At 37.2% G+C, this 27,668-nt stretch overlaps 1 protein-coding gene across 7 annotated transcripts in view; it reads right to left on the bottom strand.

The window, feature by feature from the left end:
• Window positions 1–27,668, bottom strand: part of jmjd1cb (jumonji domain containing 1Cb) — a 190,647-nt gene that overhangs the window by 26,596 nt on the left and 136,383 nt on the right. For all 7 annotated transcript variants that reach the window (XM_059947352.1, XM_059947351.1, XM_059947354.1 and 4 more), the window contains 13 exons: window positions 23,618–25,764; window positions 16,683–16,884; window positions 14,968–15,182; window positions 14,348–14,500; window positions 11,591–11,683; window positions 11,087–11,211; window positions 9,718–9,829; window positions 5,411–5,613; window positions 3,231–3,512; window positions 2,775–2,946; window positions 2,448–2,538; window positions 905–1,035; window positions 690–806 (listed from right to left, as the gene is read on the bottom strand). In XM_059947352.1, the coding sequence (XP_059803335.1) occupies window positions 690–806; window positions 905–1,035; window positions 2,448–2,538; window positions 2,775–2,946; window positions 3,231–3,512; window positions 5,411–5,613; window positions 9,718–9,829; window positions 11,087–11,211; window positions 11,591–11,683; window positions 14,348–14,500; window positions 14,968–15,182; window positions 16,683–16,884; window positions 23,618–25,764 (4,043 nt within the window). The remainder of the gene's footprint in view (window positions 1–689; window positions 807–904; window positions 1,036–2,447; window positions 2,539–2,774; window positions 2,947–3,230; window positions 3,513–5,410; window positions 5,614–9,717; window positions 9,830–11,086; window positions 11,212–11,590; window positions 11,684–14,347; window positions 14,501–14,967; window positions 15,183–16,682; window positions 16,885–23,617; window positions 25,765–27,668) is intronic.

Genomic DNA, 27,668 nt, shown 5'->3' with positions numbered 1-27,668 from the left:
CTACTTTCCTCCACCTTTTTTCTCAATCTTCCTCCTGCCCCATGTCTCTCACAAATATTTGTTTGTTTCTAAATAGGCTCTCCAGCACATCCTCAGACTTCAGCAGCCAAATATAAATGCCTGAAGATGCCTAGACCCCCAAATCAACATCATTTGCTACAAAATACAATAAATCAAAAGATATTTATTTTTTATTTGGCAATACAGTGCGGAATCGGCCCTTCCACCTCTTTTAGCCACGTCACCCAGCAGCCCCCAACAACTCCAATTTAACCCTAACCTAATTACGGGACAATTTACAATGACCAATTAACCTATCTGGTACATCTTTGGACTGTGAGAGGAAACCAGAGTACCGAGGGAAAACCCATGCATTCTATGGGTAGCTGTACAGACTCTTTACGGATGACTTAGACTTGGAATTGAATTCCGAACTCCGACACAAGCTGTAATAGTGATGCAGTAGGTTACCGCGATCAAATTGCAAGTTTGAGAGCAATGAGGACAATAAGTATAGAAAACATCAAGCCTAAAATAGACCACATTTATTTAACACTAACACAACCAGGACCTGAAAACATGGGAATAGTTCAAAATGCAGCCAAAGTTCAATTTGAGTTTAATTTTACAGATCAAATCAAAATAAACATATAAATTGAAGTTAATGAAGGACCCATTGTGAACATTACCTGCTCCGTGATTGTTTCCATTCTCTTCTGGTACTCCAGTATAGACAAGGACATTGACTACATCAGCAACATCTAGATGGAGGTTAGTAGTTCCATGTTCATCCACTGTGGCCCGTCCTGTAAATAATATAATTGTTTGCATATTAGGCTCCAAAATTTAAAATAAATATATAATTACATATATTTTTTAATACTGCAGAACACTTCTTACTTACCATAAACACCACACAGTTTCGGCCCCAAATCTGGCTGGATAAAGAAACTTGGTAGTCGAGATGCCAGATTTAAACTTCCTTCAGGATTACAATACTGTGGCAGTGGTAAATTTTTCATAAAGTCATCATATCTAAAAAGGGAGGAAAATATAGCTCTTATATTGCATTAACCAAAACTTTACAATGATGTAATATCTTAAAATGGCCAAATAATGATCTACACGTATAAACAGAAAGCACATGTAATTTCAAGACAGATCAATGTCGTCCAGGAGTTGGATCACATAACTGAATTGTTTTCTTCAGTACTATCTAATTAAAAGAATAAATTCTACTTGTGCGCAATTCCAAGACAAGGACACCAATTGTGAAATCTGACCAGGCACTTCCTAGCATCACTCAAGCTTTCTATTCCAATGTGAATTTAGGAACATAAATAATATATAGTGCTACTTTTGGAGCACTGCATAGAAACCTGAACTGCACTGTGCCAGGAATATCTGTCATTGGGTATCTAAAGTCTTAGAAATCAATACCGACTGGGAAGCCTGCAAGGCAGATAAATGAGTATCTTTGACCTTGAACCTCTGAGTTCCAAACCTACTCCAGCTTTCCCAAATCCTTGATCTGTACATATAGCCCCATCATTTTCCCAATCCTTTGGCCAGAACATGCCAGACTCCTTCATATTACCATACCTACCACTGATCCTGCCAACCACCTCCTCCTCCAACTGCTGGATCGATAATGCCCTTTTCTACTCCCCGCTCCACCCATTGCCCTGCAGCAAACTACGGCATTCCTCTCTGGCTCCTGGCCAACAGACAAGAGCACCTCTGGTGTCACTAAGATGAACTGAGGGACACTCATACAGCCAGCAGATTAAGAGGTACAGGGGTGCAAAAATATGCAATGTGATCAAGTAGAATTGTAATATGGTGAATAATCACCTAAACTCCCATTGCTCAATCATGCCCATGCCAGTCCAGCACACTCTAAGTCATACTGGAATTCTGAAGCACTTGTGCTTCTAGAAACCTGAGTTTCAAAGTGAGTACAGTAAGGTAAAGCTAAATGGCTATATCTTTTTAAGTTTCCAACACTTAAATTTTGAAAGAAATCAAAGTGCTACATTTCCTTTAGGTCATTTCTCAAGCAGGATTTGGGTCCAAATATTACTAATATTATCTCCTCCGTTACTGACATAACTGTGATAGATAACTGAACATAAAACATCATTGAGAAAAATGCTGTTCTTTGAAGTTCGAAATTCAAATTAAATTTATTATCAAAGTATGTACGTCATTCCGCCCTGAGATTCATTTTCTTGCAGGCATTCACAGTAGAACAAAGAAATACAATAAAATCAATGGAAATCTATATACAAAAACTAACAATCAATGTGCAAAAGAAATCAAACTGCAAATACAAATTCTTAACAGAACAATAAATAATGCAGGCAGACATAAATAGAGGGGAAATCTAAAATATACCAATACTTAACAGATAGTCATTAAAATTCAGAATGAATTTTAGATTTTACCTAGAAGGCATCATGTTTTTGAAATCTTCACCAGAAGGCCAATCATTGAGCTTCAGTAACAAAGACTCCCCACTCTTGGACTTTAACCGTTCTGGATGAGGAGTAAAGATTTCTATTACTCCGTATAAAGTATGAATGTACTTATCTAAGATAGGACTAATTGCTTTGGGTTATTCAAAGAAATCTAAATATTTAATGAAATTAGAAAAAGATGCAACTAATGTATATAAGAGAGTGATAAGAAAAATATCATTTTGCAAATGAAGTTAAGAACAGTTAATTGTTAACATAATCATGGCAAGCAAATCATCTGCAAATAATACTTACTAGTTATATCTTCAAAACCATCCCAAAAGTTTTGCATTTTTACACTGGATATTATACTGCCATCCTTGCAGTTAATTAGATCAGCTTTCTGGTCAGCAAATTCCTTATTAAAGCTTTCAGATTTCCAAAGGTTAGAATTTAGTTTCTTGTGCACGCCAGACACAAGAACAGGCTGCAAAGAAAAAATAAATGACAGGGCGACAAGAAGGGAAGAACCAATTTTCAAGAGAATATTTCTCACCAGAAAATAACTGCAGTGTGATTCCAAGTTAATTAATTGCTAAATATATGGCCACCACAGTATTTATTTTAATTTTATTACTAATAATTCCAAATAAAGCATTATGTTTAAGTTATTTAACAAATCTATATTTATAATGATAGCCACAAATTCCAGTAGTCATGTGCCAAATGCTTTCATTTGCTTTGAAATCCTCAATACCAATTTATACGGACCTGTTCTTGTCGCCAGCATTCTCTGAATATCTTACAATTGCTGGGGTGTCCAGGATCATGAAGCCACAATACATTTCCCTCACAAAGCCAGGAATATGGTACTTCTGAAGGATTTTTGCTGATGGAGTCTAAACTTAGGCTTTTAATTTCTTTTTGAAAATTTTGGTTTGTTTCTTCTTTCCCATGTGACTTCTCTGTTTTACTTGCTGGGATTTTATTTTCAACAACTGATGCGATTATGTCATCCAAGAGATTTGGCATGCTTCTTGCACCTCTGACAGTCTAACAAATGACAAAATAGTGCTGTTAAATGTTCATCACATTTAAGTTATGACCATCTTACACCACTGAATAAGTCTACTGGGCTAAAAAGAACATTCTGTTGATTATACAGTGGTGCTAGTAAGTTTGTGAACCCTTCAGAATTTTCTCTATTTCTGCTTAAATACGACGTAAAATGTGATCAGATCTTCACGCAAGTCCTAAAACTAGATAAAGAGAACCCAATTAAGTAAATTACACAAAGACTATAATACTTTTTCATTAATTTATTGAGGAAAATGATCCAATATTACATGTATTTGTTGGAAAAAGTATGTGAACCTTTGGGGTAATGCCTTCTACAAAAACTATTTGGAGTCGGGTGTTCCAATCAATGAGATGAGATTGGAGGTGTGGGTTGTAGCGATGCCCTGCCCTGCAAAGAAGACAACTAAGTTTGATTACTGGCAGAGCCTGCTCTTCCCTAGAAAGATCTGCTTATGTGCACTATCCCTCAATCAACAGAACTTTCAGAGGACTTTAGTAATAGGATTTACCATTAAGCTGGAAAAGCCTACAAAAGCATTTCTAAAGACCCGAGTGTTCATCAGTTCACAGTAAGAGAAATTGTTTACAAATGAAGGAAACTCAGTACTGTTGTTACTCTCCCTTGGAGTGGGCATCCTGCAAAGATCACACCAAGAACACACATACAACGCTGACAGAAGTGAAAAAGAACCCAAGGGTAACAGCAAAAGACCTCCAGAAATCTCGGAGTCTCTGTTCATCTGTCCACTATAAGAAATACACTGAACAAGAATGGTGTTCATGGAAGGACACCATAGATGAAACCATTGCTCTCCAAAAAACAAAAATTGCTGCACATCTCAAGTTTGCAAAAGACCACCTGGATGTTCTACAGCACTTCTTGGACAATGACCTGTGGACAGATGAGACAAAAGTTGAACTTTTTGGCAGAAATGAACACTGCTATGTTTGGAGGAAAAAGGGCAATGCACACCAATACCAAGATCTCAACCCAACTGTGAAGCATGGTGAAAGGAGCATCATGGTTTGGGGCTGCTTTGCTGCCTGAAGGCCTAGTCAGTTTGCAGTTGCTGAGAGAACAATGTATCAAGCATGAATTCAAAATTTTATCAAGACATTTTACAGGAGAATATCAGGGTAGTATTCTGTCACCTGAAGCTTAATTGAAGTTAGATAATGCAACAAGACAATGATCCTAAAAACAAGAGTAAATCAACAACAGAATGGTTTAAAAAGAAGAAAATTTGTGTTTTGGAATGGCCAAGTTAAAGTCCTGACCTTAGTCCAGTAGAAATGTTGTGGAAGCAGTTCATGCAAGGAAGCCCATCAACATCTCAAGAGTTGAATTAGTTTTGTAAGGAGGAATGGCCTACAATTCCCCCAAGCTGATGTGCAGGACTGATCAAGAGTTACCGGAAACATTTGGTTGAAGTTATTGCTGTACAAGGGGGTCACATCAGTTACTGAAAGCAAAGGTTCACATACTTTTCCCAACAAAAACATGTAATATTGGACGCAATATTGCTAACCAACATAAGACCAAGTACAAGAAAGCATAAGACCTGCTCCCCTGAAAAATCAATCAGCACCAAATAAAGCAACATCATTTGATTATTTCTACCATTTCATCATTTTTAGTAGTTTGTAATAAAATCTGTTTCAAATCCTTGATGTAGAGGACCATGGATAAAACTAGTATTTCTGGAAATAAAATGCAGGCTGTACCATTATCAATTGACTATCATGCTGTCAGCAACTGTTTTATTAGGCATTCACTTGCTTTCCCACTAAGGCAGTTGTTCTACATAAAGAAATAGTTGCACTATAGAACAGCAAACCTATAAACATCTAAATAATAAAATTCTACTCACAGGTGTTTCTGCAGAAAACACTGGGGCAAAGGCAATACCAGCATCAGTTGAACCTAAACGCAATTTGCCAGCTGTTGTAGTAAGTAAATCCCGCAGGGTTGACCCCTGGTCATTGCCGACAGCAGCAGTTTTATGGTTCTCCGTTTTGTGAATTTGGTTTAATTCTACTTTCACTACCTTGGATACAAGCGATTCTTTGTTTTCTACAACAAATCCAAAGCAAAACAGCTGATTTACTTTAACATTTTACATGCAAATACAGATTATTATTCTATGATCACCACATCACTGCAGGAAAGACACAAGATTTGTCCAGTAAATTATTTGCATAGATTATCAAAATAAGACATTAGTAATTTTACAATTAAACATCCATATAGAAAAAAAACACAAAAGATAAATTAGGCGAGTGCAAAGGTCTGGTTGCAATACTAATAATCTAATACATTTAATATTGAAGGATATTTTAAAAAATGAAATTCTGTTACATGCTTAGATTGCTCTGTTTCAATATGCCCATTTATAGCACAAGAGAAATTGAAATTTGAAATTCAATGAATATGTATCTCTAAGTATTAGCACGTATGAGTTCAAACAAAATTCTAAATGCAACATAGTAGACTTTGCCTATTGAAGAAATGACATAAAAGATAGTTGGAAGCAATGGGCAAATCTTTTGGCTTCAATGATGCAATTAGCACCTTATTTTGAATGTGGAGTTATCATATCAGCATGTTTACCTTTAAAGGCATTCCAATAAAGTTCAATCGATTATTGAGTAGCTCTAAAAGTTATATAAATTGAATTTATGGACCAACAGAGAACAGATTATGTCTGAAGGTATACTCTACAGGCCAAATGGTGGAAAGAAATAGTGGAATGAATTTCTTCATCAGCATATATATCTCAGCAAATGATAAAATAAGACGGGATCTATTTCTAGGAAAGAAGATGGGCACATGGAACATATTTTTGTGGAGAGAATTCTGGAAAAAAGATTGGAGTAATTTTTAAAAATGTGATCAAATCAAATGATAAAAAAACTGACCACAAATGTTTCCTGGTTTAAAATCAGAAAATGCAGAGTAAGGGGATTGCAATGTTCATTAACAACAGGCAGTCCTGAGTTACAAATGGATTCCATTTATACAGATGTTCATAAGTGGATTTTATCCTTACATCAGAATATGCTGTATAGTATTTAAAATCCCATGCTATAGTAACAATAGCTCCACAGAATGTAATAAATGGTGTTGATTGGAACCAAATTACATGAACATTTATTTATTTACTGTCTTCCCCACTTCATTACTAGGATATCCTGTTTTGATGGCTTTGAAGTATTAGTGGATGCGACATTGTTCAACAAAATATTGTTACAGAAGTTATCAATAGACACAATTGCTTGTGAATTTCCAAACTTTCTTGTATGGTTTCCCATGGTGTAATTGTTAGCTTCTTTTAAAAAAGAGACACTGGTATTATTTACTCCGGTAAAGTAAAGAGGGCTTTCACTCCCCCCCCACACCCACACCAAAGACTGGGTCTCATTTGTATTTAATAATATTTATGGTAAATCATTAATATGAACCAGTGTTCATAAGTCAGACACTTGTCATCCAGGGAGGATATATATCCAGTGGAAAACATCCTGCCTTTTACTACGAATGGCCAATGAAAAAGGCTTAAAATAATAAGGCATAAAATAATCCTATGCTCTCTTCAGATTCACTGAGTCCTAATACTGTGCAGCTCAGATTCACCATGCCCATTTCCTGCGCTTCCACTGGACTCACTGGAGTATGGCTGCATTGTATAACAATTGCAAAATGTAATGTTACAATTCCGCTCAGCTACTCCGATTGCATCTCCCAGAGTTGTGATCTTTACTACCAAGGACAGGATAAAATAACCAATATCTCACAGGTCCCCTTCTAAGCCACATAAATCCCAATTTTTGAAGTGTATCACTACTTTTTCATCGTTACTGGATGCAGGTCCTGAAACTCATTACCAACAGCACTGTGGGATTATGTTACTGCAGTGTTTCCATCATGTAACACACTACCACCTTCTCAAAGGAAATGAAAGTTGCCAGCCTTAACCCTTAAGTACTTCAAATAAGCAAACCAAATATAAAATAGAGCAAGATGCAAATTTCTGGAGAAACTCAAAGGCCAGTCAGCATCTATGAAGGAAAATAAATGGTCGATGTTTCAGGTTGAGACCCTCCATCAAGTCTGACAGTCAGCCCTGATGCAAGGTCTCAATAAAAAAGAAAATCCAGTCTTCCTTTCGTTCTCCAGTCATTGTCTGACGTGCTGAGTTCTTGCAGTTTGCTTTTTGCTCCAGATTCCAGAATCTGCAGTATTGTCTTCATAAAATATTCAGATATTGAAGGAATGCTGTTTGGTAACTAAATTGTCCTGCTTTAGTAAAGTAAGGATCACAAGGTACCATTCAAATCACATAAAATTGTTCTAGTATTGCAAACAATTTTGCTCCTAAACCACCAACTTTAGAAATGAATTAATCATTATATTATTCCTGCTGACACAAAATATTTATTGCATTGGTCAACATAAAGAGAACTACAGAACTCATTTGTAATTAATTTGCATAAACCAAGTTGAATGAAATTTGAGGGAGAAGGTAACATTAGCAATCACATAATACAAAGTACCAATGATTATACTGTAGCAACTTATATCTCCTCTACATCCATTTTGCTTCATTGCAACGTATTATCACTCCTTTTTATTGAATCTTTTTGTTATTCAATCATTCATGCCTTTCAACCAAACTTTCATTTGTCAATATGAAAGATGCTGGAGAAACTCAACAGGTCATACCAGTCTAAATCTCTGCTGGCTTGTCTATCCAAACTTTAATTTTTATTTACTCGGTCCCTTTGGCCTTTTGGTTAATAAAAATCTTCATGTCCATAACATTTACCAAGAGCAAAAGGCTAAGATGTTAAACCTGGATTAGCACTGATTCTTTTGATTTCTTTTGAATTTATAGTCTTTTAACATCTTGGATTATTTTTACTGTGCCCATGGTCTATTTTTTTTTTATCAATTATGCTATTGCTTGCACTGTTATAACTATGTGGTTTTGTGCAGGTCTTGTAGCTTTAGTTTTTGGTCTTGGTTGTCTGGTGGCTTTGGAGCTCCTTTCCGGGGAACGGTAGCGCAATATTAATACGCAGCAGCCTCTCCGGACTCTGGATTGGGGATTGCCAAACGTTATGTGGATTTTCTGGTGTAGTCTGTTTTGTCATATGCTTTTGTGATATCATTCTGGAGGAAAGTTGTCTCATTTTTTAAACTGCATTGCATTTGTGGTTTCTAAATGACAATAAACTGAATCTGAATCTGATTCTACCTGACCAATTCCAGCAAATTGTGGTTTTACCAATCCCATTTTTGTTATAACTGTATTTTCCTCAAGCAGAGAATACTTCCTATATTAGCACATAGTGCTGCCATGTAAAATGGTATATTTGGACTTCAGCTGGGGAAACAAAGTCAGAATCAGAATTAGGTTTATTATCACTGGCATGTGTCTTTAAATTTGTTAACCTCGCAGCAGCAGTTCGATGCAATACATAATATAGAAGAAAAAAATAATTAATAAATCAATTACATTATATGTATATTGAATAGATCAAAAATTGTGCAAAAACAGAACATATATTTTTAAAAAAAGTGAGGTAGTGTTCACATGTTCAATGTCCATTTAGGAATCAGATGGCAGAGGGGAAGAAGCAGTTCCTGAATTGCTGAGTGTGTGCCTTCAGGCTTCTGTACCTCTTACAATGGTAACAGTGAGAAAAGGGCATGCCCTGGGTGCTGGGGATCCTTAATAATGGATGCTGCCTTTCTGAGATGCTCCTTGAAGATGTCCTGGGTACTTTGTAGGCTAGTACCCAAGATGGACAGTGATGCAACCTGTCAGAATGCATTCCATGGTGCATCTATAGAAGATTTTGAGTGTTTTTATGGCTATTAATTTATGGCTAATAGGAAACTGTTTACATACATTTGGATATTTAATGTGAATAGCATTACTCAGAATCCTTAAGCACAAAGAGAATGTTAAAACCTAGGGTTAGAGTGAGCTAGAAATCAAACTTTCAGTGGTACTTTAACTGTGAACTCTCCAGTTATGACTAAAGAAGTTAAAGGATTGAGTCAACTTTTGATTATTTCTGTGTTCTTAGATTTTCACTTTGCATCTGTTTGCCTTTCTGTTCCATTAAATATTCTAACCTATGAGGGAAGAATCAAAAAGAGCAAACTTACTGTCCACAGTGATGTCTCCACTACAGCTTTTTAAAGTGATGTCGGTCTCCAAGTTCTCTGTTGCAGAACATTGCTTAGCCACTGACTTGATTGCACTGCGATTTAGGACACACTGCAAAATCAAACAATATAAATGACAAAAAATACATTAAAAACTAGTCAAGGCATTTATCATGAGGAATCAATGACTCTTTAGATTATAGTCTTGGTCAACAAAAAACAGTAACTTAATACAAATAGCTCAAAATTGATACAACATTGAACCTTGAAAATGAGAAGCAGTTCCTTGTACAGTGTCTTCTGCTCAGTGCCAGTCGTTGTCTCTCTTTTACTTATCTTACAGTTGCAATCAAAGGAAATAGTAATAAAGATTATGGGTGTGAGGACAGCTTTGTGCTCCCCTGGTGCCCACTAACAGCAGTTGGAGCTGTAGTCCTGGGGAGAGAAGCAGCAATGGCCCTAGTTAATGGCGCTGAAGGTGGGTTGGGGAAGGGTTAGAGAACAGGACTGGAAGAGCAATAGGTGTTACGGGACTTTATCACAGAGGGAAGCAGAAAAGAGCTTCTGTGGCAACAAAGATGACTCCTGATTGGTACATTGCCTCCCTGGTGCTAGGACCACGGACGACTCAAAACAGATGGATGATATTCTGAAAGGGATGGCTGATCAACCAGGGGTCATGGTATAAGCAAGGCACTAGTGACTTAGGTAGGAGAAAGGACAAAGTCTGGCAACGTGAGTTTAAGGAGTTGTGTAACCATTTAAAGAGCAGGATCTTAAATGATGTAATTGGTGCATTGCTTCAAATGCCATGAGCTATGTCAGGATAGATAGATGGATTCATGGCCAAAGGGATGGTGCAAAAAAAAAGTGAATCAAGTTCCTGGATCATTGGGACTGCTTCTGAAGCAGACTGGGCCTGTACAAGCAGGATGCCTTTTAAACACCGATGTCACCATGCTTCTACCACTCTCCCTAGCAACATCTTAAAAATCTGAGGAAATATAATGTTCCCAAAGAGGTCTTTTATAGGGTGTAATAAATACAACATTTCTTGAATAAAATTCAATTTTCTCTCCCATACAGGGTGAATTATTTTTATAACTTGTTTGAACTAGGAGACAATACTGCAAACAGAAAAATAACTTATCACAGCACATGTGATTGTTAGATCACAAGAGAAACCTTTGCAACAGTAACTAGGATCGACTGCATGCAACTGCAACACAAGGCTTTGAATTCCTGAGCTGAGCCTTTCACCCTGTTTGAAAATGCCTAATAAATACTCAATGGGAAATACCTAAAAAGACCACTGAGGTTTACTAATCCAAATAATTATTAAATGCATTTAGCCACATTTGTACTATACCTGCAAAACTCCGTTAGTTGTAGAGAGTTTGGAAGTCTGCAAATTTTGCTCCCTGCAGGGATAACTTCCAGCAATTTTCCAGCTGTCATTGATAGAATGCAGTAATTCTCCAATATCTGTCAAAACTAACATAAAAAGTAAGAAACTTCTGTTTGCTTTTTTAAAGAAAAACAGAACATATTAGCAAAAACATTGTTCAGGTGACAAATTGTATTATTTAATATTTTCCATAATGCTTAAGAATATTGAATAAATAGGAATAGTAGGTTGGCTCACATTTCACATGTCAGTGTCTGTTTTGAAACAATTATATTTTTCAGACTACTAAGTATGATACTCCGATCTAATACCAAACAAAACTGCCCTTGCATTCCATGATTAAGGAAATAGTCCTTTTTGTCTCAAGCAGAATATAAAGAAAGAACTGTTTTTTGATATGTTTCATGCTTACCTAAAAGTTTAGCAAAACTGATTCACAAATAAACTGTAAATGCAGAACCTTACCAGAGCCAGGAATAATCTGTGTTGGCATCAGGCTTTTTGGATCATGAACTTGACCTTTGACACACTTCAGCCAGACATAAATTTCTTTAACAGCTACAATCGTAAAAAAAGGAAATATATACTTCAACTATGTTAAAATGATTGTGACTGAATAATGTGAACATTCACACGATTCCATCAATAATAAACACATTCTGAGTGTTGGAAACAGAAGTGTTTATTTTTTTAAAGCAAAATTCCTACATATATAAATAGCTACATTTCTCCCACCAAGATGGCGGTGCAACGCAGTTTGCAGTGGCCACTCCGGAGCTGATATGTTATTTTGTTTTATTTGTTAAATGGGGTGCCGTGCGTGATCCTAATCTGATGAAAAACGGACGTGGGAACATGGAGGAACATCTGGAAATCTCCAGGAAGGCCTTCTTATTTGCTGCTGCTGCTGCTGCTGTGAGGTCAGGGTCTCTTCTAAGAAGAACAGGCCCCCAGTCCTCTGTGCCAGTGGCTGTTGGCCGGGGTGTCTTAATACACTTGGCAGAGGATGGTTCTCGGAGAAGCTGTGCCGGAGGGGATGGTCGGAGGCTTGGAGGTTCAGCGGACTCAGAGTCTGCTGCGGTCAGGATGCTTTTCACTGGGTGCTGCGTCTGTGAGGCTGGGTCCGGTGGCACTTTCATTGTGTGCTGTGTCTGCGAGGCTGAGTCAGGTGGCGCCGTGGAAGTCCATAGCGGGGGTATTCCCTTCTGCCTCCTGCGTGGGATGACGAGTCTGTCAGGACCCTGAGGACTTGTGGAAACTGTACTGTGGTTTCTTTCAGACTTATCTCTGGACTATTTTTACTGTGCCCATGGTCTGTTTTTTTTTATCAACTATGCTATTATTTGCACTGTTGTAACTATGTGGTTTTGTGCAGGTCTTGTAGCTTTAGTTTTTGGTCTTGTTTTGTCTGGCGGATTTGGAGCTTCTTTCCAGGGAACGCGCTAAGATAGTAGCACGATATTAACATGCAGCAGCCTCTCCAGACTCTGGATTGGGGATTGCCAAACGTTATGTGGATTTTCTGGTGTAGTCTGTTTTGTCATGTGCTTTTGTGATATCATTCTGGAGGCACGTTGTCTCATTTTTTAAACTGCATTGCATTTATGGTTTCTAAATGACAATAATCTGAATATATCTAAATGCACTGACTCTTTTTATTTCCACAAGTGAACCCTGAAATTGTTCTTATTTCTATAATATTCTGTTTCAGAAATATAGTTCCTGTAACTGGGGGAGGAAGAGAAAAGAGATTTTAAGGAATTCCTCTTTCATTAGGGAAAACAGCAAAAGGCAAACCCTACCATTGACTATAAGAGCCAAGAAGCCATGTTGCAGCTTTTTAGACTTTTATTAAGCCACATTTGTAGAGTACTATGTGCAGTTTTGGTCAATCCATTACAGGAAGGATATGGACAGAATTCTGAACCCTCCCTTTTCAGTCCTGGTGAAGAGTCTTGCCTGAAACTTCAACTGTTCCTACGCCTCAATAGATATTACCTCTCCTGCTGAGATTCTTCGGCTTTTTGTGTGTTGCTTAAGATTTCCAGCAACTGCAGAATCTCTTGTGTTTATAATTAAGCAGGTGAAACTGCCTACACACTGAACCCTGTAACAGTTACATCCAAAATAGTAGCACCATATTTATGTTGCTTATATTTTTTCCTGAAACTACTTATATGGAGCTCTGTCATAATAATTGACAGAGCTACATGGTTAAAGTGAGAATCAGAGGATCACTGCTCCTGAAACCTTTAAATTTATTATTTACCAAAAGATTTCCTAAGCACTTTGTAAAGCATGTTTAACATGCTGGACTTTAAGCCTAAAGTCTGCCCAGTACTTATCAAACTTTTGATCCAGAATCGGTTTAAACCTCAATTAAACTCAACTTTATAAACCAGAATTACAGTGAGTATTTAAAAAAAAAGGAAAATATTCAGCAAAATCATGCTGGGATTACAATATCCTTTCATCCTACAATATGAATGTTATTCAAGTTTAAAAACAGTTGAATAAGCTTGCATTAATACCCTTCACATTGTCTTCAGACATTGCAAATGCTTCAATATATCATGAAAATGCACTCACTGTTGTGATGTAGCCAAATACAAGAGCCAACTTATGAACAAGGCCTTATGAACAATGATGTACCCATTTCATTCAATTTTGGAGACGACAGAATAATAGCCAGAATATGAGAATTACAATATTTCTCATAAAACTTAGCTGTCTAGACACTTGCACTTAGGATTTTATGATAATTTTAAAGCATGGAAAGGAAACAAGCTAAGAATTTATAAACTTCTGGGAGAGACAAAACTAAAAGAATCATTCAGCTTTCTGAAATAGTTCATTTTTTCATTAGCCAGTGATTTTAATTAAGAATGTGTTGTGGAGGTACTGAACAATATACCCTCAACTAAAGTCTTGAAGAGCTACCTCAACTTTACTGCATATTTTTGCACATCTTGATACCATTTTCATAGAACCACAGTCAGATTCTGTATTTCAAACATAGAAAACCCTATGGACTGATGAACGCATAACTTGGTGCAACTCCAAGAATTAATGACTCCTTGTGGATCACAGTAGCATGAACATAGATGTGAAAATCACTGAGGATTTTCATTCCAATGCTCTAAAAGAATGGCAATCGCAGCACCAAAATTACTGTACAGTTAATGAATATTGCTTGTGTATCAAATTAATTCAGAAACTAACCTTTGGAACCTTTTCTTTCCTTTGCTTCATAACAGTCCAAACAGACCACAAATCCACATTTCTGGCAAACCCAATGGACATTAAACAATGTGGCTTCACATGCATCACACATTTCCTGAACTCCTTTTACGGCTCTCTTCCAGGCTAATTTGGCTGAAAGACAAAATAAACAGTGTTACCATATACTGAAGCTCTCAGTTAATAGGGAAAAGTTCACCAGCTTAGATTGCACTTTGTTTAGGCTACATCATGCTTAAAAATAATAATCCCTGTAACAGTCCCCCCAATATCATGTCTGGCACAATTTAAAAATATACTGAGGCCCATATCCTAAACAAGTAAATAGAAAATGATACAGTACTTCAAACATAAATTTGCCAACATCACCTATTTATGTTTTTCCTACATTAGCTTCCAATACACAAGATCTACCCCAATTCTCAAATCAAATATCTCTTTGTCAACACAGCTTAATAAGTAATTATATATATTATTTACATTGCAAAAAGTTAATAATCAAAATGGAAACCACAGCTTTACATAAAATTAAATTACAAATAAAATTAATATTATCGAAACAGTTCAGTAACTCGGCATGGTCATTAAAGGTTAAGTATTACCATCTGGTTTCAACCATGTCATAGCGGTCTTCTCAGATGTCTCTATTTGACAAAATGTATCTCCAATATTTCTCAATATGTACTTGGAAGATTCTGTGTCCAAATTCAGATCTGCAGAGTATTTTGGCAGCCACAAGTTTATTGCTTCATCATCATACTGGTCTGGAGTTGAAAACCCATCAGTCCTTAGTACAGCATTCTTACTGAATGCCAGTCTGAGGAAGTACACAGGGAAAAGTATAACCACAAAAGCTGCAGTTTATTGTTTTCCATAATATAAAATACACATTCTTTCTCAGAAGCTAAAACTGAAATTATGCCTTTTTCAATTTGAGCTTCTAGAAAGCCAAGCAACACACACAAAATGCTGGAGAAACTCAGCAGGCCAGGCAGCATCTATGGAAAAAAGTACAGTCGACTTTTTGGGGAAAGACTCTTTGGCTGGACGTCGGCTGTACTCTTTTTCATAGATGCTGCCTGGCCTGCTTGAGTACCCTCAGCATTTTGTGTGTTGCTTGGATTTCCAACACCTGCAGATTTTCTCGTTTGCTTTTAGAATGCCATTGTCTTTCTCTGTATTCTGTCTACCACCAAATTTTTATCTAATTATATTTAAAGTATTTTATTTTTTAAATAATATTGTAGCTACAGACTCAAAAGCTACATGAAGTGCCCTATGCACTCATTATACTACCCTTGTGGTATTTTTTTCTCAGTCCATATTGGCTAGGTACAATCCATAGAAAAAACATTAGTTAACCTGCCAGAACTTGACATCATTTTGAGTCACTTTAGCTCATTTAAAAGCTGCAGCTTTGACCACATCCTTGCATTATATAATATTTCATAATGTTCTGATGGCTCTATTACATTTATAATTTATGGTCTAAAACATGGATTATTACCCAAAATCTTTTTTTAAGATTTTATTATTCCTTTTAGTTATTTAACAAATATTGCATAAAAATTCTGTATCTCCTTGTTCTAATAATTGGTTCATTTTAGTTAAGGTAGGTAAACTAGCATTTTGAGCATTTTGTATCCTCACTTAGTTTTCAAAATATGAACAAACATCACCAGATGCCTATTGTTAAACCATCAGGATTTCCAAATAATCCGATAGTGAAGTAAGGGAATTTTCACAGTATAACTCCTGCTTACCATTATTATCTCATTTATAAATGATAGAAGAGCTATGTTTATTGTATACTCAACATATATTTTCCTTCATCTTTCAAATTGTCATCTTTGGATCCTTCCTCTATTTTCTTCAATATTGTTTCTTTCAAGTGCTAACCATGATTTTAGAAGCTATGTTCCAGAGACTTTTGTTCTTCACAAATGTTTGAGCAGAGGCAAATTGATGTTGAGCTCAATATTATTTTGTTTGCGAACACATCACTCTGTATGAGAACTCTGATACATTGTATCTCTTGTGCTCTTAAATATCGCAGGCCTAGAATATTCTTGATGCTAATTAATGTTGCTTCTGATCTCATCACTTCCATTCTTCAAATTACTTAAAAATTTTGCATTTATGGGTAAGAAAACTGTTTTCTTGTTTATCACCCTGGCTTGGGGATCCTAGACTAAACTCTGAATTATAAAGTTAACTAGATTAGTTCAGTCTATGAGGGGAAAAGATAGTTCTTACTTTCATGCTTCATCATAAATAGTTTCTCAATATTGTGAGCCCAAAAATCATAGTTACATACCGGCGGAAGTAATAGAATCTGCAGAATACAGCTGACTGGCTGAACTCCTCGTTTTTCCGATAACGAATCATGCGACATTCCCTACACTTCTGTAGATTTGGGGCTATTTCAGAGCACGAGTCGTCTTGCAGGAAAGGTTCTCCAGTCTGCTTAAGCTTTTTAACTTTTCTCCAGTCTTTCAAGACAGAACGTGGTAAACCATCTGCAAAAGTTGTACAAATATCCCTAAGACTAAAACATAGTACAGATGCAGGCTAGTCAGCATATTATACTCATGCTGGCTCTTGCACCTAGCTATACTAATACTATTTGTCCGAATTAGGTCTGTAGCTTTTTAATCCTTGGTTATTCAAGTACCTGACCAAATGCCTCTTAAAATATTATGATTGTACTTTCCTCTATCAATTCCTTCTGCTAATCTTTCAGATTATGAACCCTTCTTGTCTGGAAACATTTTCCCTTCTGATCCTTTCCAAGCCTCTCATTTCTTACCTTAAACTTATGTCCTCAATCTACTCTTTTCAATAACTACCTTATCCAGACTTCATATAATCTATATTCTTCTATCAGGTAACCCATCAGCCTCCTTTGCTGCAGGGAAAACAAGCCTAGCCTATCCAATCTCTCCTTGTAAATAAAGCCCTCTAATCCAAGCAATATCCTGGTGCATCAGCATCCTTTCTATAGTGTGGCAACCAGGACTGAACACAATACTCCAGTGCAGATTAACCATGACATTACAACTCTATATTCTCTGCCCCTTCCAATGAAAGCAGGCATTTGATATTTCTTCAATCACTTCATTTTCAGGAAACTTTGGACTTGTATCCCAAGGTCTCTCTGTTTACTAGTATAAACAGTAAAATGCTTACACAGGATGTTATTTTACTAAAAGATGAGCAACTCACTTCTACTCATCCTCAATTAATTTACCATTCAAAACCAGATGATGAGATATCAGAAATGCAATTCTGACCCGTTATCTCTTTTTTTTTTACAAAGGAATGATGACAAGTTAGTCATCAAATCAGTGGATGGGGCTTCACCAGCTGTTAAAGTCAATTAAGTGCCAAGCTAGGCATTTACCATTCAGTTGGACCAAGAACACTGAATCTGAGTTTTGATGAATCATTAGTCTTGATCAGATTCAGCCCTTTTAACTATTTATTGATTTAATGGCTTCAAGTGGAATTTAATGCTTATGGATACCAACACTAGACAGATTCTATGATAGAAGTCATTGAAACAGCATGACTGCATGCACAGCACATTCCCAGATATAAATACATTAAAATTCAATAATCCACTATTCCATTATTAAAAAAATCAAATGTTCAGCATCTGACTCACTGGGTGCTGATTCCGGGGTCCAAGGACATGCTGGGGCCCTGGTTCTCATGCTCCCTTGAAACTCACAGTATTAGTTTCCCCACTCTCTCCTCAAACACGCCAGGTTCCTGCTTTCTGTGTTTCCTTTAATCTTACTGAATTCATTGGAACATTCATGGAGTTATACAGCACAGTCCTTTAGCCCAACTCATACATGCTGACCAAGACATCTATCTAAGCCAATACTATTTGCTTGTACTTGATCACATTTCCCTTTAAACCTTTCCTATCCACGTTCTTGTATAAACGTTCAACTGTTATAATTGAGTTCTCTTGCAGTCTGTCTCATATTCCCATCACTCTGAGTGAAAAAACAAGCCATTCAGATTTCCAGTAAATCTTTCCCCTCTCACACTAAACCTATGCCTTTTAGTTTTAGACTCCCTTATCCTGGGGAAAGGGCTGATTATCAACTTCTATCTATCCTCTTATAATTTTCTAAATTTCAAAGTAGCTTCTCAGCCTCCTATGCTCTAAGGGAAAAGTACAAGCCAATTCAATCTCTCCCTTCCATCGAACATCCTTGTGATATTTTTCTGTGTTCTCTATTAATTTCACCATTCCTATTACACTATGGCAACCAGAACTGTACATAATGCAGTCTTTACAACATTTGTACAACCTTAATATGGTGTCCCTCTTCCTGTACTCAATGCCACAGACAATGAAGGCAAGCAGACCATACCCCTTCACCAACCTGTCTTCACTTTTAGAGAACTATATATTTGTACCCCTTTGCCCCTCAGCTCAACAACTGTCCCCAGGAACTTTCCAATTCACTATGCCCCGGGGTTTAACTTTCCAAAATGAAAAATTTTGCACTTGCCAATGTGAAACCCTATTTGCTATTCTTTTGCCCACTTTTCTATCTGTTTTAAGCCCTGTTGTGATCATATATTACCTTCATTGTCCACTATACTACCAATATGGTGTCATCTGCAAACTTACTAGTCATGCCATATACATTCTCAACTAGCTCACTTAAGGAACAACAGGAGACCAACACTAATCCCTGCCTTACAGGAATCCAGTGTAAAAAAAACAACCCTTCCCACCACAACAAGAGCATACTGGTATAGCATCAGACAATAACCGTTCCTTGAACATCAGCAAAAGGAAAGAGCTAGTCATTGATTCCTGTAAGCAGGGTGGAGTACATACAGTGGTGCTAGAAAGTTTGTGAACCCTTTATAATTTTCTCTATTTCTGCAAAAAATATGACCTAAAATGTGGTCAGATCTTAATGCAAGTCTTAGGAATAGACAAAGAGAACCCAATTAAATAAATAACAAAAACATTATCCTTGTTAATTTATTTATTGAGAAATATGATCCAATATTACATGTATTTGCTGGAAAAAGTATGTGAACTTTGAGGATTATCAGTTCATTTAAAGGGGAAATTAGAGTCAGGTGTTTCAATCAGTCAATCAATGGGATATCAATCAGGTATGAGCGTGGGAGGTCCTGCCCTATTTAAAGAACATACACCTGGGTCTTCACTATCAAAGTTTGATCTTCACCACATTGATTTTTTGAAGTGTGTCTTTTCTCGATCAATGGAGATTTCTGAAGAACTCAGAAAAATAGTTGATGCTCACCAGGCTTGAAAGGGATACAAAACTATTTCTAAAGAATTTGGGCTCCACTAATCCAGAGTTAGGCAGATGGTGTATAAATGAAGGAAATGCAACACTGTTGTTCCTCACCACAGGAGAGGCCGACCGCAAAAATCACTCCAAGAGCAAGGCATGTAATATTCCAGGAGGTCACAAAGAACCCCTGGGTAACATCTAAGGGGCCTATTTTGCATTGGCTAATGTCAGTGTTCATGAGTCTACCATCAGGCAAACACTGAACAACAATGGTGTGCAAGGCAGGGTTGCAAGGAACATTGCTGCCCATCTAAAGTTTGCTAAAGACCACATGGATAAGCCAGACGGCTATTGGAAGAATATTCTGTGGACAGATGAGTCCAAACTAGAACTTTTTGGCTTAAATGAGAAGTGTTATGTTCAGTGAAAAGAACACTCCATTCCAGCATAAGAACCTCATCCCATCTGTGAAACATGGTGGTGGCACTGTCATGCTTTGGGCCTGCTTTGCTGCCTCAGGACCAGAACAGCATGCCATCATTGATGAAACTATGAATTCTGAATTGTTTCAGCAAATTCTACAAGAAGATGTCAGGATATCACTCCGTGAACTGAAGCTCAAGATAGTGGGTCACACAGCAAGTTATGAACCCTAAACACACAAGTCATTCTACCAAAGATTGGTTAAAGCAATAGAAATTTCATGTTTTGGAATGGCTCAGTCAAAGTCCTGACTTTAATCCTATAGAAATGTTGTGGAAGCAAGTAGTTCATGCAAGGAAGCCCACTGACATCCCAGAGTTGACGCAGTTTTGTGTGGAGGAATGGCCTAAAATTTCTCCAAGCTGATATGTGCAGGACTGATCAACAGCTACCAGAAAAGTTTGGTTGAAGTTAAATGCTGTACAAGGGGTCACAACAGTTACTGAAAGCAAAAGTTCACATACTTTTTCCAACAAATACATGTATTACTGGATAATTTTTCTCAATAAAATAAATGAACAAGTATTTGTTTTGTATTATATTGTTTAATTGAGTTCCCTTTATCTAGTTTTAGGACATACACAAAGATCTGATCACATTTTAGGTCATATTTATGAAGAAATCAAAAAAATTCTAAAGCATTCACACACTTTCTAACACCGCTATATCCTGGCCTAGATCCATGGTGGAGATGATTGAGAGCTTCAAGTTTGGCAGTATAAATATCACCAGTGATGTGTCCCGGGTTCAGCCACGTGGATGCTATGGCCAGGAAAGTAGAACAATGCCTCTACTTCCTCAGAAGGCTAAGGAAATTTGACATGACTCTCACCATTTTATTTTACAGAGTCACCATAGAAGTTACCTATCTAGATTCATCACAGAATAGTATGGCAACTGCTCTACGCAAGACCACAAGAAATTACAGAGTTGCAATTGAGCCCAGTCCATCATGCAAATTCGCCTCTCCTGCACTGTCTGTCAACATTTCCTAATGCCTTAGGAAAACAGTTAATATAATCAACAATTCCTCCCACCCCAATCATTCTCTCATCTCCACAACTATCCTCCAAATTGAGCAGTAGATTCAAGTTTGACAACACATACCACCTGGCTCAAAGACAGCTTCTATCCAACTAATGCCCAGTCTACCTTGTCATGGCCCTCATACCTTATTAGTCTACCTGCACTACCTCTATATTCTGAATTCTGTTTTGCTTTCTACTACCACTATATACATATGTATGAAATGATCTGTCTGTCTGCATCCAATTGGCTAGCTCAGCTGGATTCTGTGTTCTAATCTTCCAGACCAGCCTACAAAGTGGGGCCTCAAAGTCCACGTCGACAACATCTTGAAACCTATTGAATACTGAAAAGTCTAGACAATGGATGTGGAGATGTTTCCTATAGTCAGGGAGTCTAGGACCAGAGGGCACAGCCTCAGAATAGAGAGACATCCGGTTAGAACAGTGATGAGGAGGATTTTTTTTTATATAGCCAAAGAATGGTGAATCTGTGAAATTCATTGCCACAGACAGCTGTAGAGGCCTAGTCATGGGGTATATTTAAAGTTGACAGGTTCTTGATTAGTCAGAGCAGCAAAGGTTACAGGGAGAAGGTAGGAGAATGTGGTTGAGAGGTATAATAAATCAGCCACGGATGGGCCAAATGACCATGCTTCTATGTCTTATTATTCTCCTTTCATCCCATTTTCAGTAAGAACACTACTTGAGCTATTCTCCACTCTTCCAGTACCTCACCTGCAGTTAACAAAGACAGATAAATCTCTGCCAAGGCCTCAGCAATTGTTCCTTTCCTTCCCACAATGTTCAATGATACACCTGATCAGGACTTAGGAACTGATCCAACTCTATGCACTTCAGGACCATCAAGACTTCCTTTTTCATAATCATGACGTGCTACAGGGATCCTCCCATAATTCATTATCAGATTCTTTTTCACAGTAAAATCTTTTCCACTACTATGTAAAATATAAAATAAAAAGTGAATATGGAGCATAAGTGAACAACATCTGATAGTCCCGAATGTCTGCCAGTATAGCACCAAAGCCAGAGGATGCCAGAATAACATAGTTTAACTATTAAACACAAAAGATGCATGTGCAATTGTTATTTTGCAGAGTAACTATCATTAGGAAGAAAGAAACTTTAAATGGAAATGTAATAAATAATCACCTTCAAATCTATGCGGTGGTGTGCTGGGGCAATGGAATCAACACGGGTAATGCCCACAGGCTCAATAAACTGATTAGAAAGGCCGGTTCTGTTATAGGAGTCAAACTGGACACAGAGGCTGTGGTAGGACAAAGGGCCCTCCAGAAAATCCTGGTAATTCTGGACTATATTTCTCACCCTCTGTATGCCACCTTGGCTAAACAGAGGAGTAATTGACTAAAACTACTGCGTTGCTCCAAAGAGTACTATATGAGGTCATTCCCACCCTCAGCCATTAGGTTCTGTAATGAATCAACCTATAGTCAGGAAAGTGATAACCCCCCCCGCCCCCCCACCCACCACCATTAACCTCTGTTTACCAGATCTCTACTTTCTCTACTTAAACTCTGTTTACCACACCCTGCTACCGCAGATACCCTGTGCAATACTATCATCACTTCTTATCTGGATGGTGTGAATGTGTAACCATTGCTGTATAATATTATCGTAATTCTTTCACTACCATCTTCTCAATATGACCTTGGAAATCTTGTACATCATATTTTTAAGGTAACTTTAAATTTCTGTATTTCTGTGCACTTATAATTCTACTGTGACACTAATTTCCTTTGGGATCAATAAAGAATCTATCTATCACTGATTTGTTGTTCCTCCTCTGATTGTAAACTAATCATTTTTTTTTCAAAAAGTATGGTAATATTCTTAGTTTATCATTTACAGCATTTGCTCATGATGTACAATGTGTAATAATCTACTGATCATAATACTACTAGATCAGCTGTCCAAAGCAATTAGAAACATAATTCAATTCATCTGATAACTTATGGGCTGATAGCAGAAAACTAACTAAATAAGCAAGGTCATGTCTCATGTCTTTCTGCAAGAGACTTATTATTAATCTTCCAGGATTAGTTTGCAACTGATTCTATTATTGATTCCTAACTGCTTCAAATAATAGAGTAAATACTGTCCTAGAACTCTACTCAGGTCTCTAGAATAATAGTTTAATAATAAAATCCACAGTTCACTCAAATGCTTGGTTGTCCACAAGAATCTGTCAACATTGCACCAGAATACCCTATTATAAAGATATATAATTCAGTCCAATGATTGCTAATATTAAACCATTGGCCCCAAAAAGCATTTAAAATTGAAATGTATCACTTTTTAAATTGGACTTTTAAACTTGTGCTTCTGTGCAAAGGAAACTATACATTAATGATCTGAAACTATAAATTAAGACAAATTATACATTAATTGAAATTACTTACTGCTCTGAAGTTTACTTTTCTTTTCCTTTGCATTCTTATATAAAGTACCATTGGGTTTCATTTCCACCTCCTCCCTCTCTGTTTCAGTTTTTCGCCTTTGCAGATCATTTTGCCTCTTTTTATAGGTTGGCTTGGGTTGACGCTTGACCCTATGCTCCAATTTACTTTCACCTTCATCTGATACATCGCTTTCAGAGCCAGATTCATAAGTTCTTTTCGTTCCTCTTGTTTTTTTTTCATCCTGCTCAGTTTTCACTCCACCAGAGTGAGCTTTCTTGTCCACATCATCTGTTGTGGAAGCTGATGAACTAATTGTAATTGGCTCCTTTGCCTCGCTCCCCGTAGTTTCTCTATTTTCAATTTTACATGTGTTTTTGTCTTCTTCCGAATGTCTAGTTAACCAAGCTTTTTTCAATTTTGTGTGAAAACTGGGTTGACTGGATTGAGAAATCTGGCCATTGGTGACAGAATTTACTTTACAAAATACACCGATTGTTCCAGTATTTTTGGGAAGTAGAGATGCTGAACTGTTATCACTTTTGAGACTTGCAGACTCATTGTTATGAGGAAGAGAACTTCCAGAATGGGCCATAGCCAGTGCAGCTTTGTGTTTCTTCAGATGGTAGTAATCAGTTGCATTTGGGATTCCTGTGTCACCTTGCACAGTGGCTCCTGTTCCTGCCACATCTGCTGAGGAAACTTTATCAGATATTTTATCAATTGTGCATTCCTCTATTTGTATTCTTAAATGATCTGAAGATTCTGCTACACTGTTATTGATAAAGGTGCGCAACTGGCCTGAAGTTATATTTGTTTCTTTGGCACTCAAAATGTTAGTTGTTATAGCTTGAGAAGTTGAAGGGTCAGGATTGTTATTGTATACAGAATTGGTAACAGCACTGAAGTCTGAATTGTTGCCTGGATGGAAAGCTTTAAAGTTTCTTTCATGTTCCATACTTGTTGTATCTGTCTTCATGTTAGGCAAAATTACTGTACACATTTTTTTGACTTTTGAATTAAAGAAATTTGATTGTATTAACACCCGTTCCTTTTCTGAATCCTTTGCAATACACTGAACTTCTGCTTTACTTTCTTGCTTAACTATGGAAGGTGGTCTTACAATAACAGATGTTGGGGACATTTGCAATATTTCACTTTTTTTATTGTCCAAATGGCAAACAGGTTTACAAAGAAACCCTGCATTAGTGCTCCAACTGTTAGCAGACTTGACTGTATGATTATTCATAGAAGATTTTACTTCAGGCCTTGGCTCCGGCAGCAAAGTAGGAGGTTTCTGCGATTCAGAAAGCTTAGCAGCATTGACAGGCAGCACTGGAGTTAAGGTTGGTGGGGAGAGACTGCGACTACTACCTTCTTTTCGGTCTGCAACTTGATGAGATGTATGTTGGTGAACAGGAGCTCTATGGAGAGATGGCATACCTCTCCTAACAACTGATGATGAAACTGGCAACTTCTCTGTAATTCCCCTGTGATCAGAAGCATTTGAGTCATGACTTTGAGAAGTTACTTGATGGGAAAACTGCCCTGTAGATTTGGCAACTGTTCCCTCGCCCTTAGGTTGATTCTTAATAAGTGGAGGAGGTTTGGAAAGAGCCTTATTATAGGAAGGGAGAGCAGATGAAGAATTTGTTTTCTCACTATATGCATCTTTAGGAAGATATAACTGAGGTGGCTCATTTATAATACTGTTTGACAAAGTAGTAAAGTAGTTGCTTTGGGGGACAGAATGAGGTACTGAGTTCTTTGCTGTATGAAGTTGAATTGCATAATACTTAGTTTCACTATCCTGTTTTACGTTCTGGGGTTTTAGGCTTTCATTAGGCAAAGGTATCATTCTAGAACTTTCATCTTTAGCAGATTTATTTGTTTTGATTGTGGAAGCAAGACGAGCTACTTCAATACTTTCCTGTAGAATCCTACGACTTTCCTCTTTGTATTTATTGTGACTGTCACATTGTTCCTGCGTTGATCTTTTTGGCTTACTCTGACAAAGCACTGTGTTCGTAAATCCTTGGGCCCGCTGGTTTTCCATTCCTTGTGAAGGGCCATCATGATTAAGTTTAAGTTTCATTTGAGCAGAAGTAACCGATTCATTCCATTCTAGTAAAGTTTTCTTGTCAATTTTTCTATTCCAAAAGCAAACGAGAAAGATTATAGACAATGGTTTATCTGAAAGAATATTCATAAGTTAAAATAGTTGCAAACCCTTCCAAAGGTTTTTGACAATATTAAAAATCAAATATTAATGAATCTCTGTGAAACAATTTTTATCCATTACAGTATTTTTGACACTTTGCAGTCACATTGGCACCAATTATCAGAAATAACTTTCATTGGCATGGTACAGTGGTGCTAGAAAGTTTGTGAAGCCTGTAGAATTCTCTTGATTACTGCAAAAATATGACCTAAAATGTGAGCAGATCTTTACACAAGTGCTAAAACTAGATAAAGAGAATCCAATTAAATAAGTAACACAAAAAACATTATACTTGTTCATTTATTTAATGAGAAAAATGATTCAATATTACATGCCTTTGTTGGAAAAAGTATATGAACCTTTGGGGGTAATGCCTCCTACAAAAGCTATTTGGAGTCAGGCGTTCCAATCAATGAGATGAGATTGGAGGTGTGGGTTGTAGAGGTACCCTGCCCTATAAAAAACACACAAAGTCAGGCTACTGACAGAGCTTGCTCTTCTCAGGAAAGATCTGTTTTATGTGCACCATGCCTCAATCAAAACAACTTTCAGAGGACCTCAGAAAAAGAAATGTAGAGATGCATCAAGCTGTAAAAGGCTACAGAAGCATTTCTAAATATCTGAGCGTTCATCAGTCCACAAGCAAGAGAAACTGTCTAAAAATGGGGGAAATTCAGTAATGTTGCTGCTCGCCCTAGGAGTGGTCATCCTGCAAAGGTCACACCAAGAGCACAATATGCAATGCTGAATGAGGTGAAAAAGAACCCAAAGGTAACAGCAGAAGACCTGCAGAAAATTCTAGAGCTTGCTAAAGTCTCTGTACATATATCCTCTATAAGAAAAACACTGAACAAGAATGGAGTAATGGAAGGACACCATAGAGGATACCACTGCTCTCCAAAAAAAATTATTGCTGCACGTCTCAAGTTTGCAAAAGACCATCTGGATATTTTACAACACTTCTGGGACAACGTCCTGTGGACAGATGAGACTAAAGTTGAACTTTTTGGCAGAAATGCACGTTGCTATATTTGGAGGGAAAAGGGTACTGCACACTGACACCAAAATCTCATCCCAACTGTGAAGCATGGTAGAAGGAGCATCATGGTTTCAGGCTGGTTTGCTGCATCAGGACTTGAATGGCTTGCAATTGTTGAGAGAACAATGAATTCAAAATTGTATCGAGGCATTTTACAGGAGAATGTCAGGGTAGCAGTCCGTCACCTGAAGCTTAATAGAAGTTGGAAAATGCAGCAAGACAATGAACCATCTGAAAGACAAGAGCAAATCAACAACAGAATGGTTTAAAAATAAGAACATCTGTGTTTGGAATGGCCGAGTCAAAGCCCTGACCCTAATCCCATAGAAATTTTGTGGAAGGACATGAAGCAAGCAGTTCATGCAAGGAAGCCCACCAGCATCCTAGTTTTGAAGCAGTGTTGCAAGGAAAAATGGCCTAAAGTTCCTCCAAGCCAATGTGCTAGACTCTTCAACAATTTCCAGAAATGTCTGGTTTAATTTATTGCTGTACGGGGGGAGGGGGTCACACCAGTTACAGAAAGCAAAGGTTCACATGCTTTTTCCAAAAAATACCTGTAATAATGGATTATTTTTCTCAATAAACAAATGAACAAATATAACTTTTTGTGTTATTGATTTAATTGGGTTCTCTTTATCTAGTTTCAGGAATTACATGAAGATCTGATTACCATTTTATGTCATATTTATGCAGAAATAGAGAAAATTCTACAGGGTTAACAAACCACTGTATTTTCAAAGCAGTCAAGATATTCCAAATCATAGAGGCACCAAGAGACTGCACACCCTGGAATC

Source organism: Hypanus sabinus, chromosome 22, assembly GCF_030144855.1.
Source record: "Hypanus sabinus isolate sHypSab1 chromosome 22, sHypSab1.hap1, whole genome shotgun sequence".
Classification (NCBI taxonomy): domain Eukaryota; kingdom Metazoa; phylum Chordata; class Chondrichthyes; order Myliobatiformes; family Dasyatidae; genus Hypanus; species Hypanus sabinus.
Note: the sequence above shows the minus strand (reverse complement) of the source record. Positions and strands in the feature narration are given on the sequence as shown.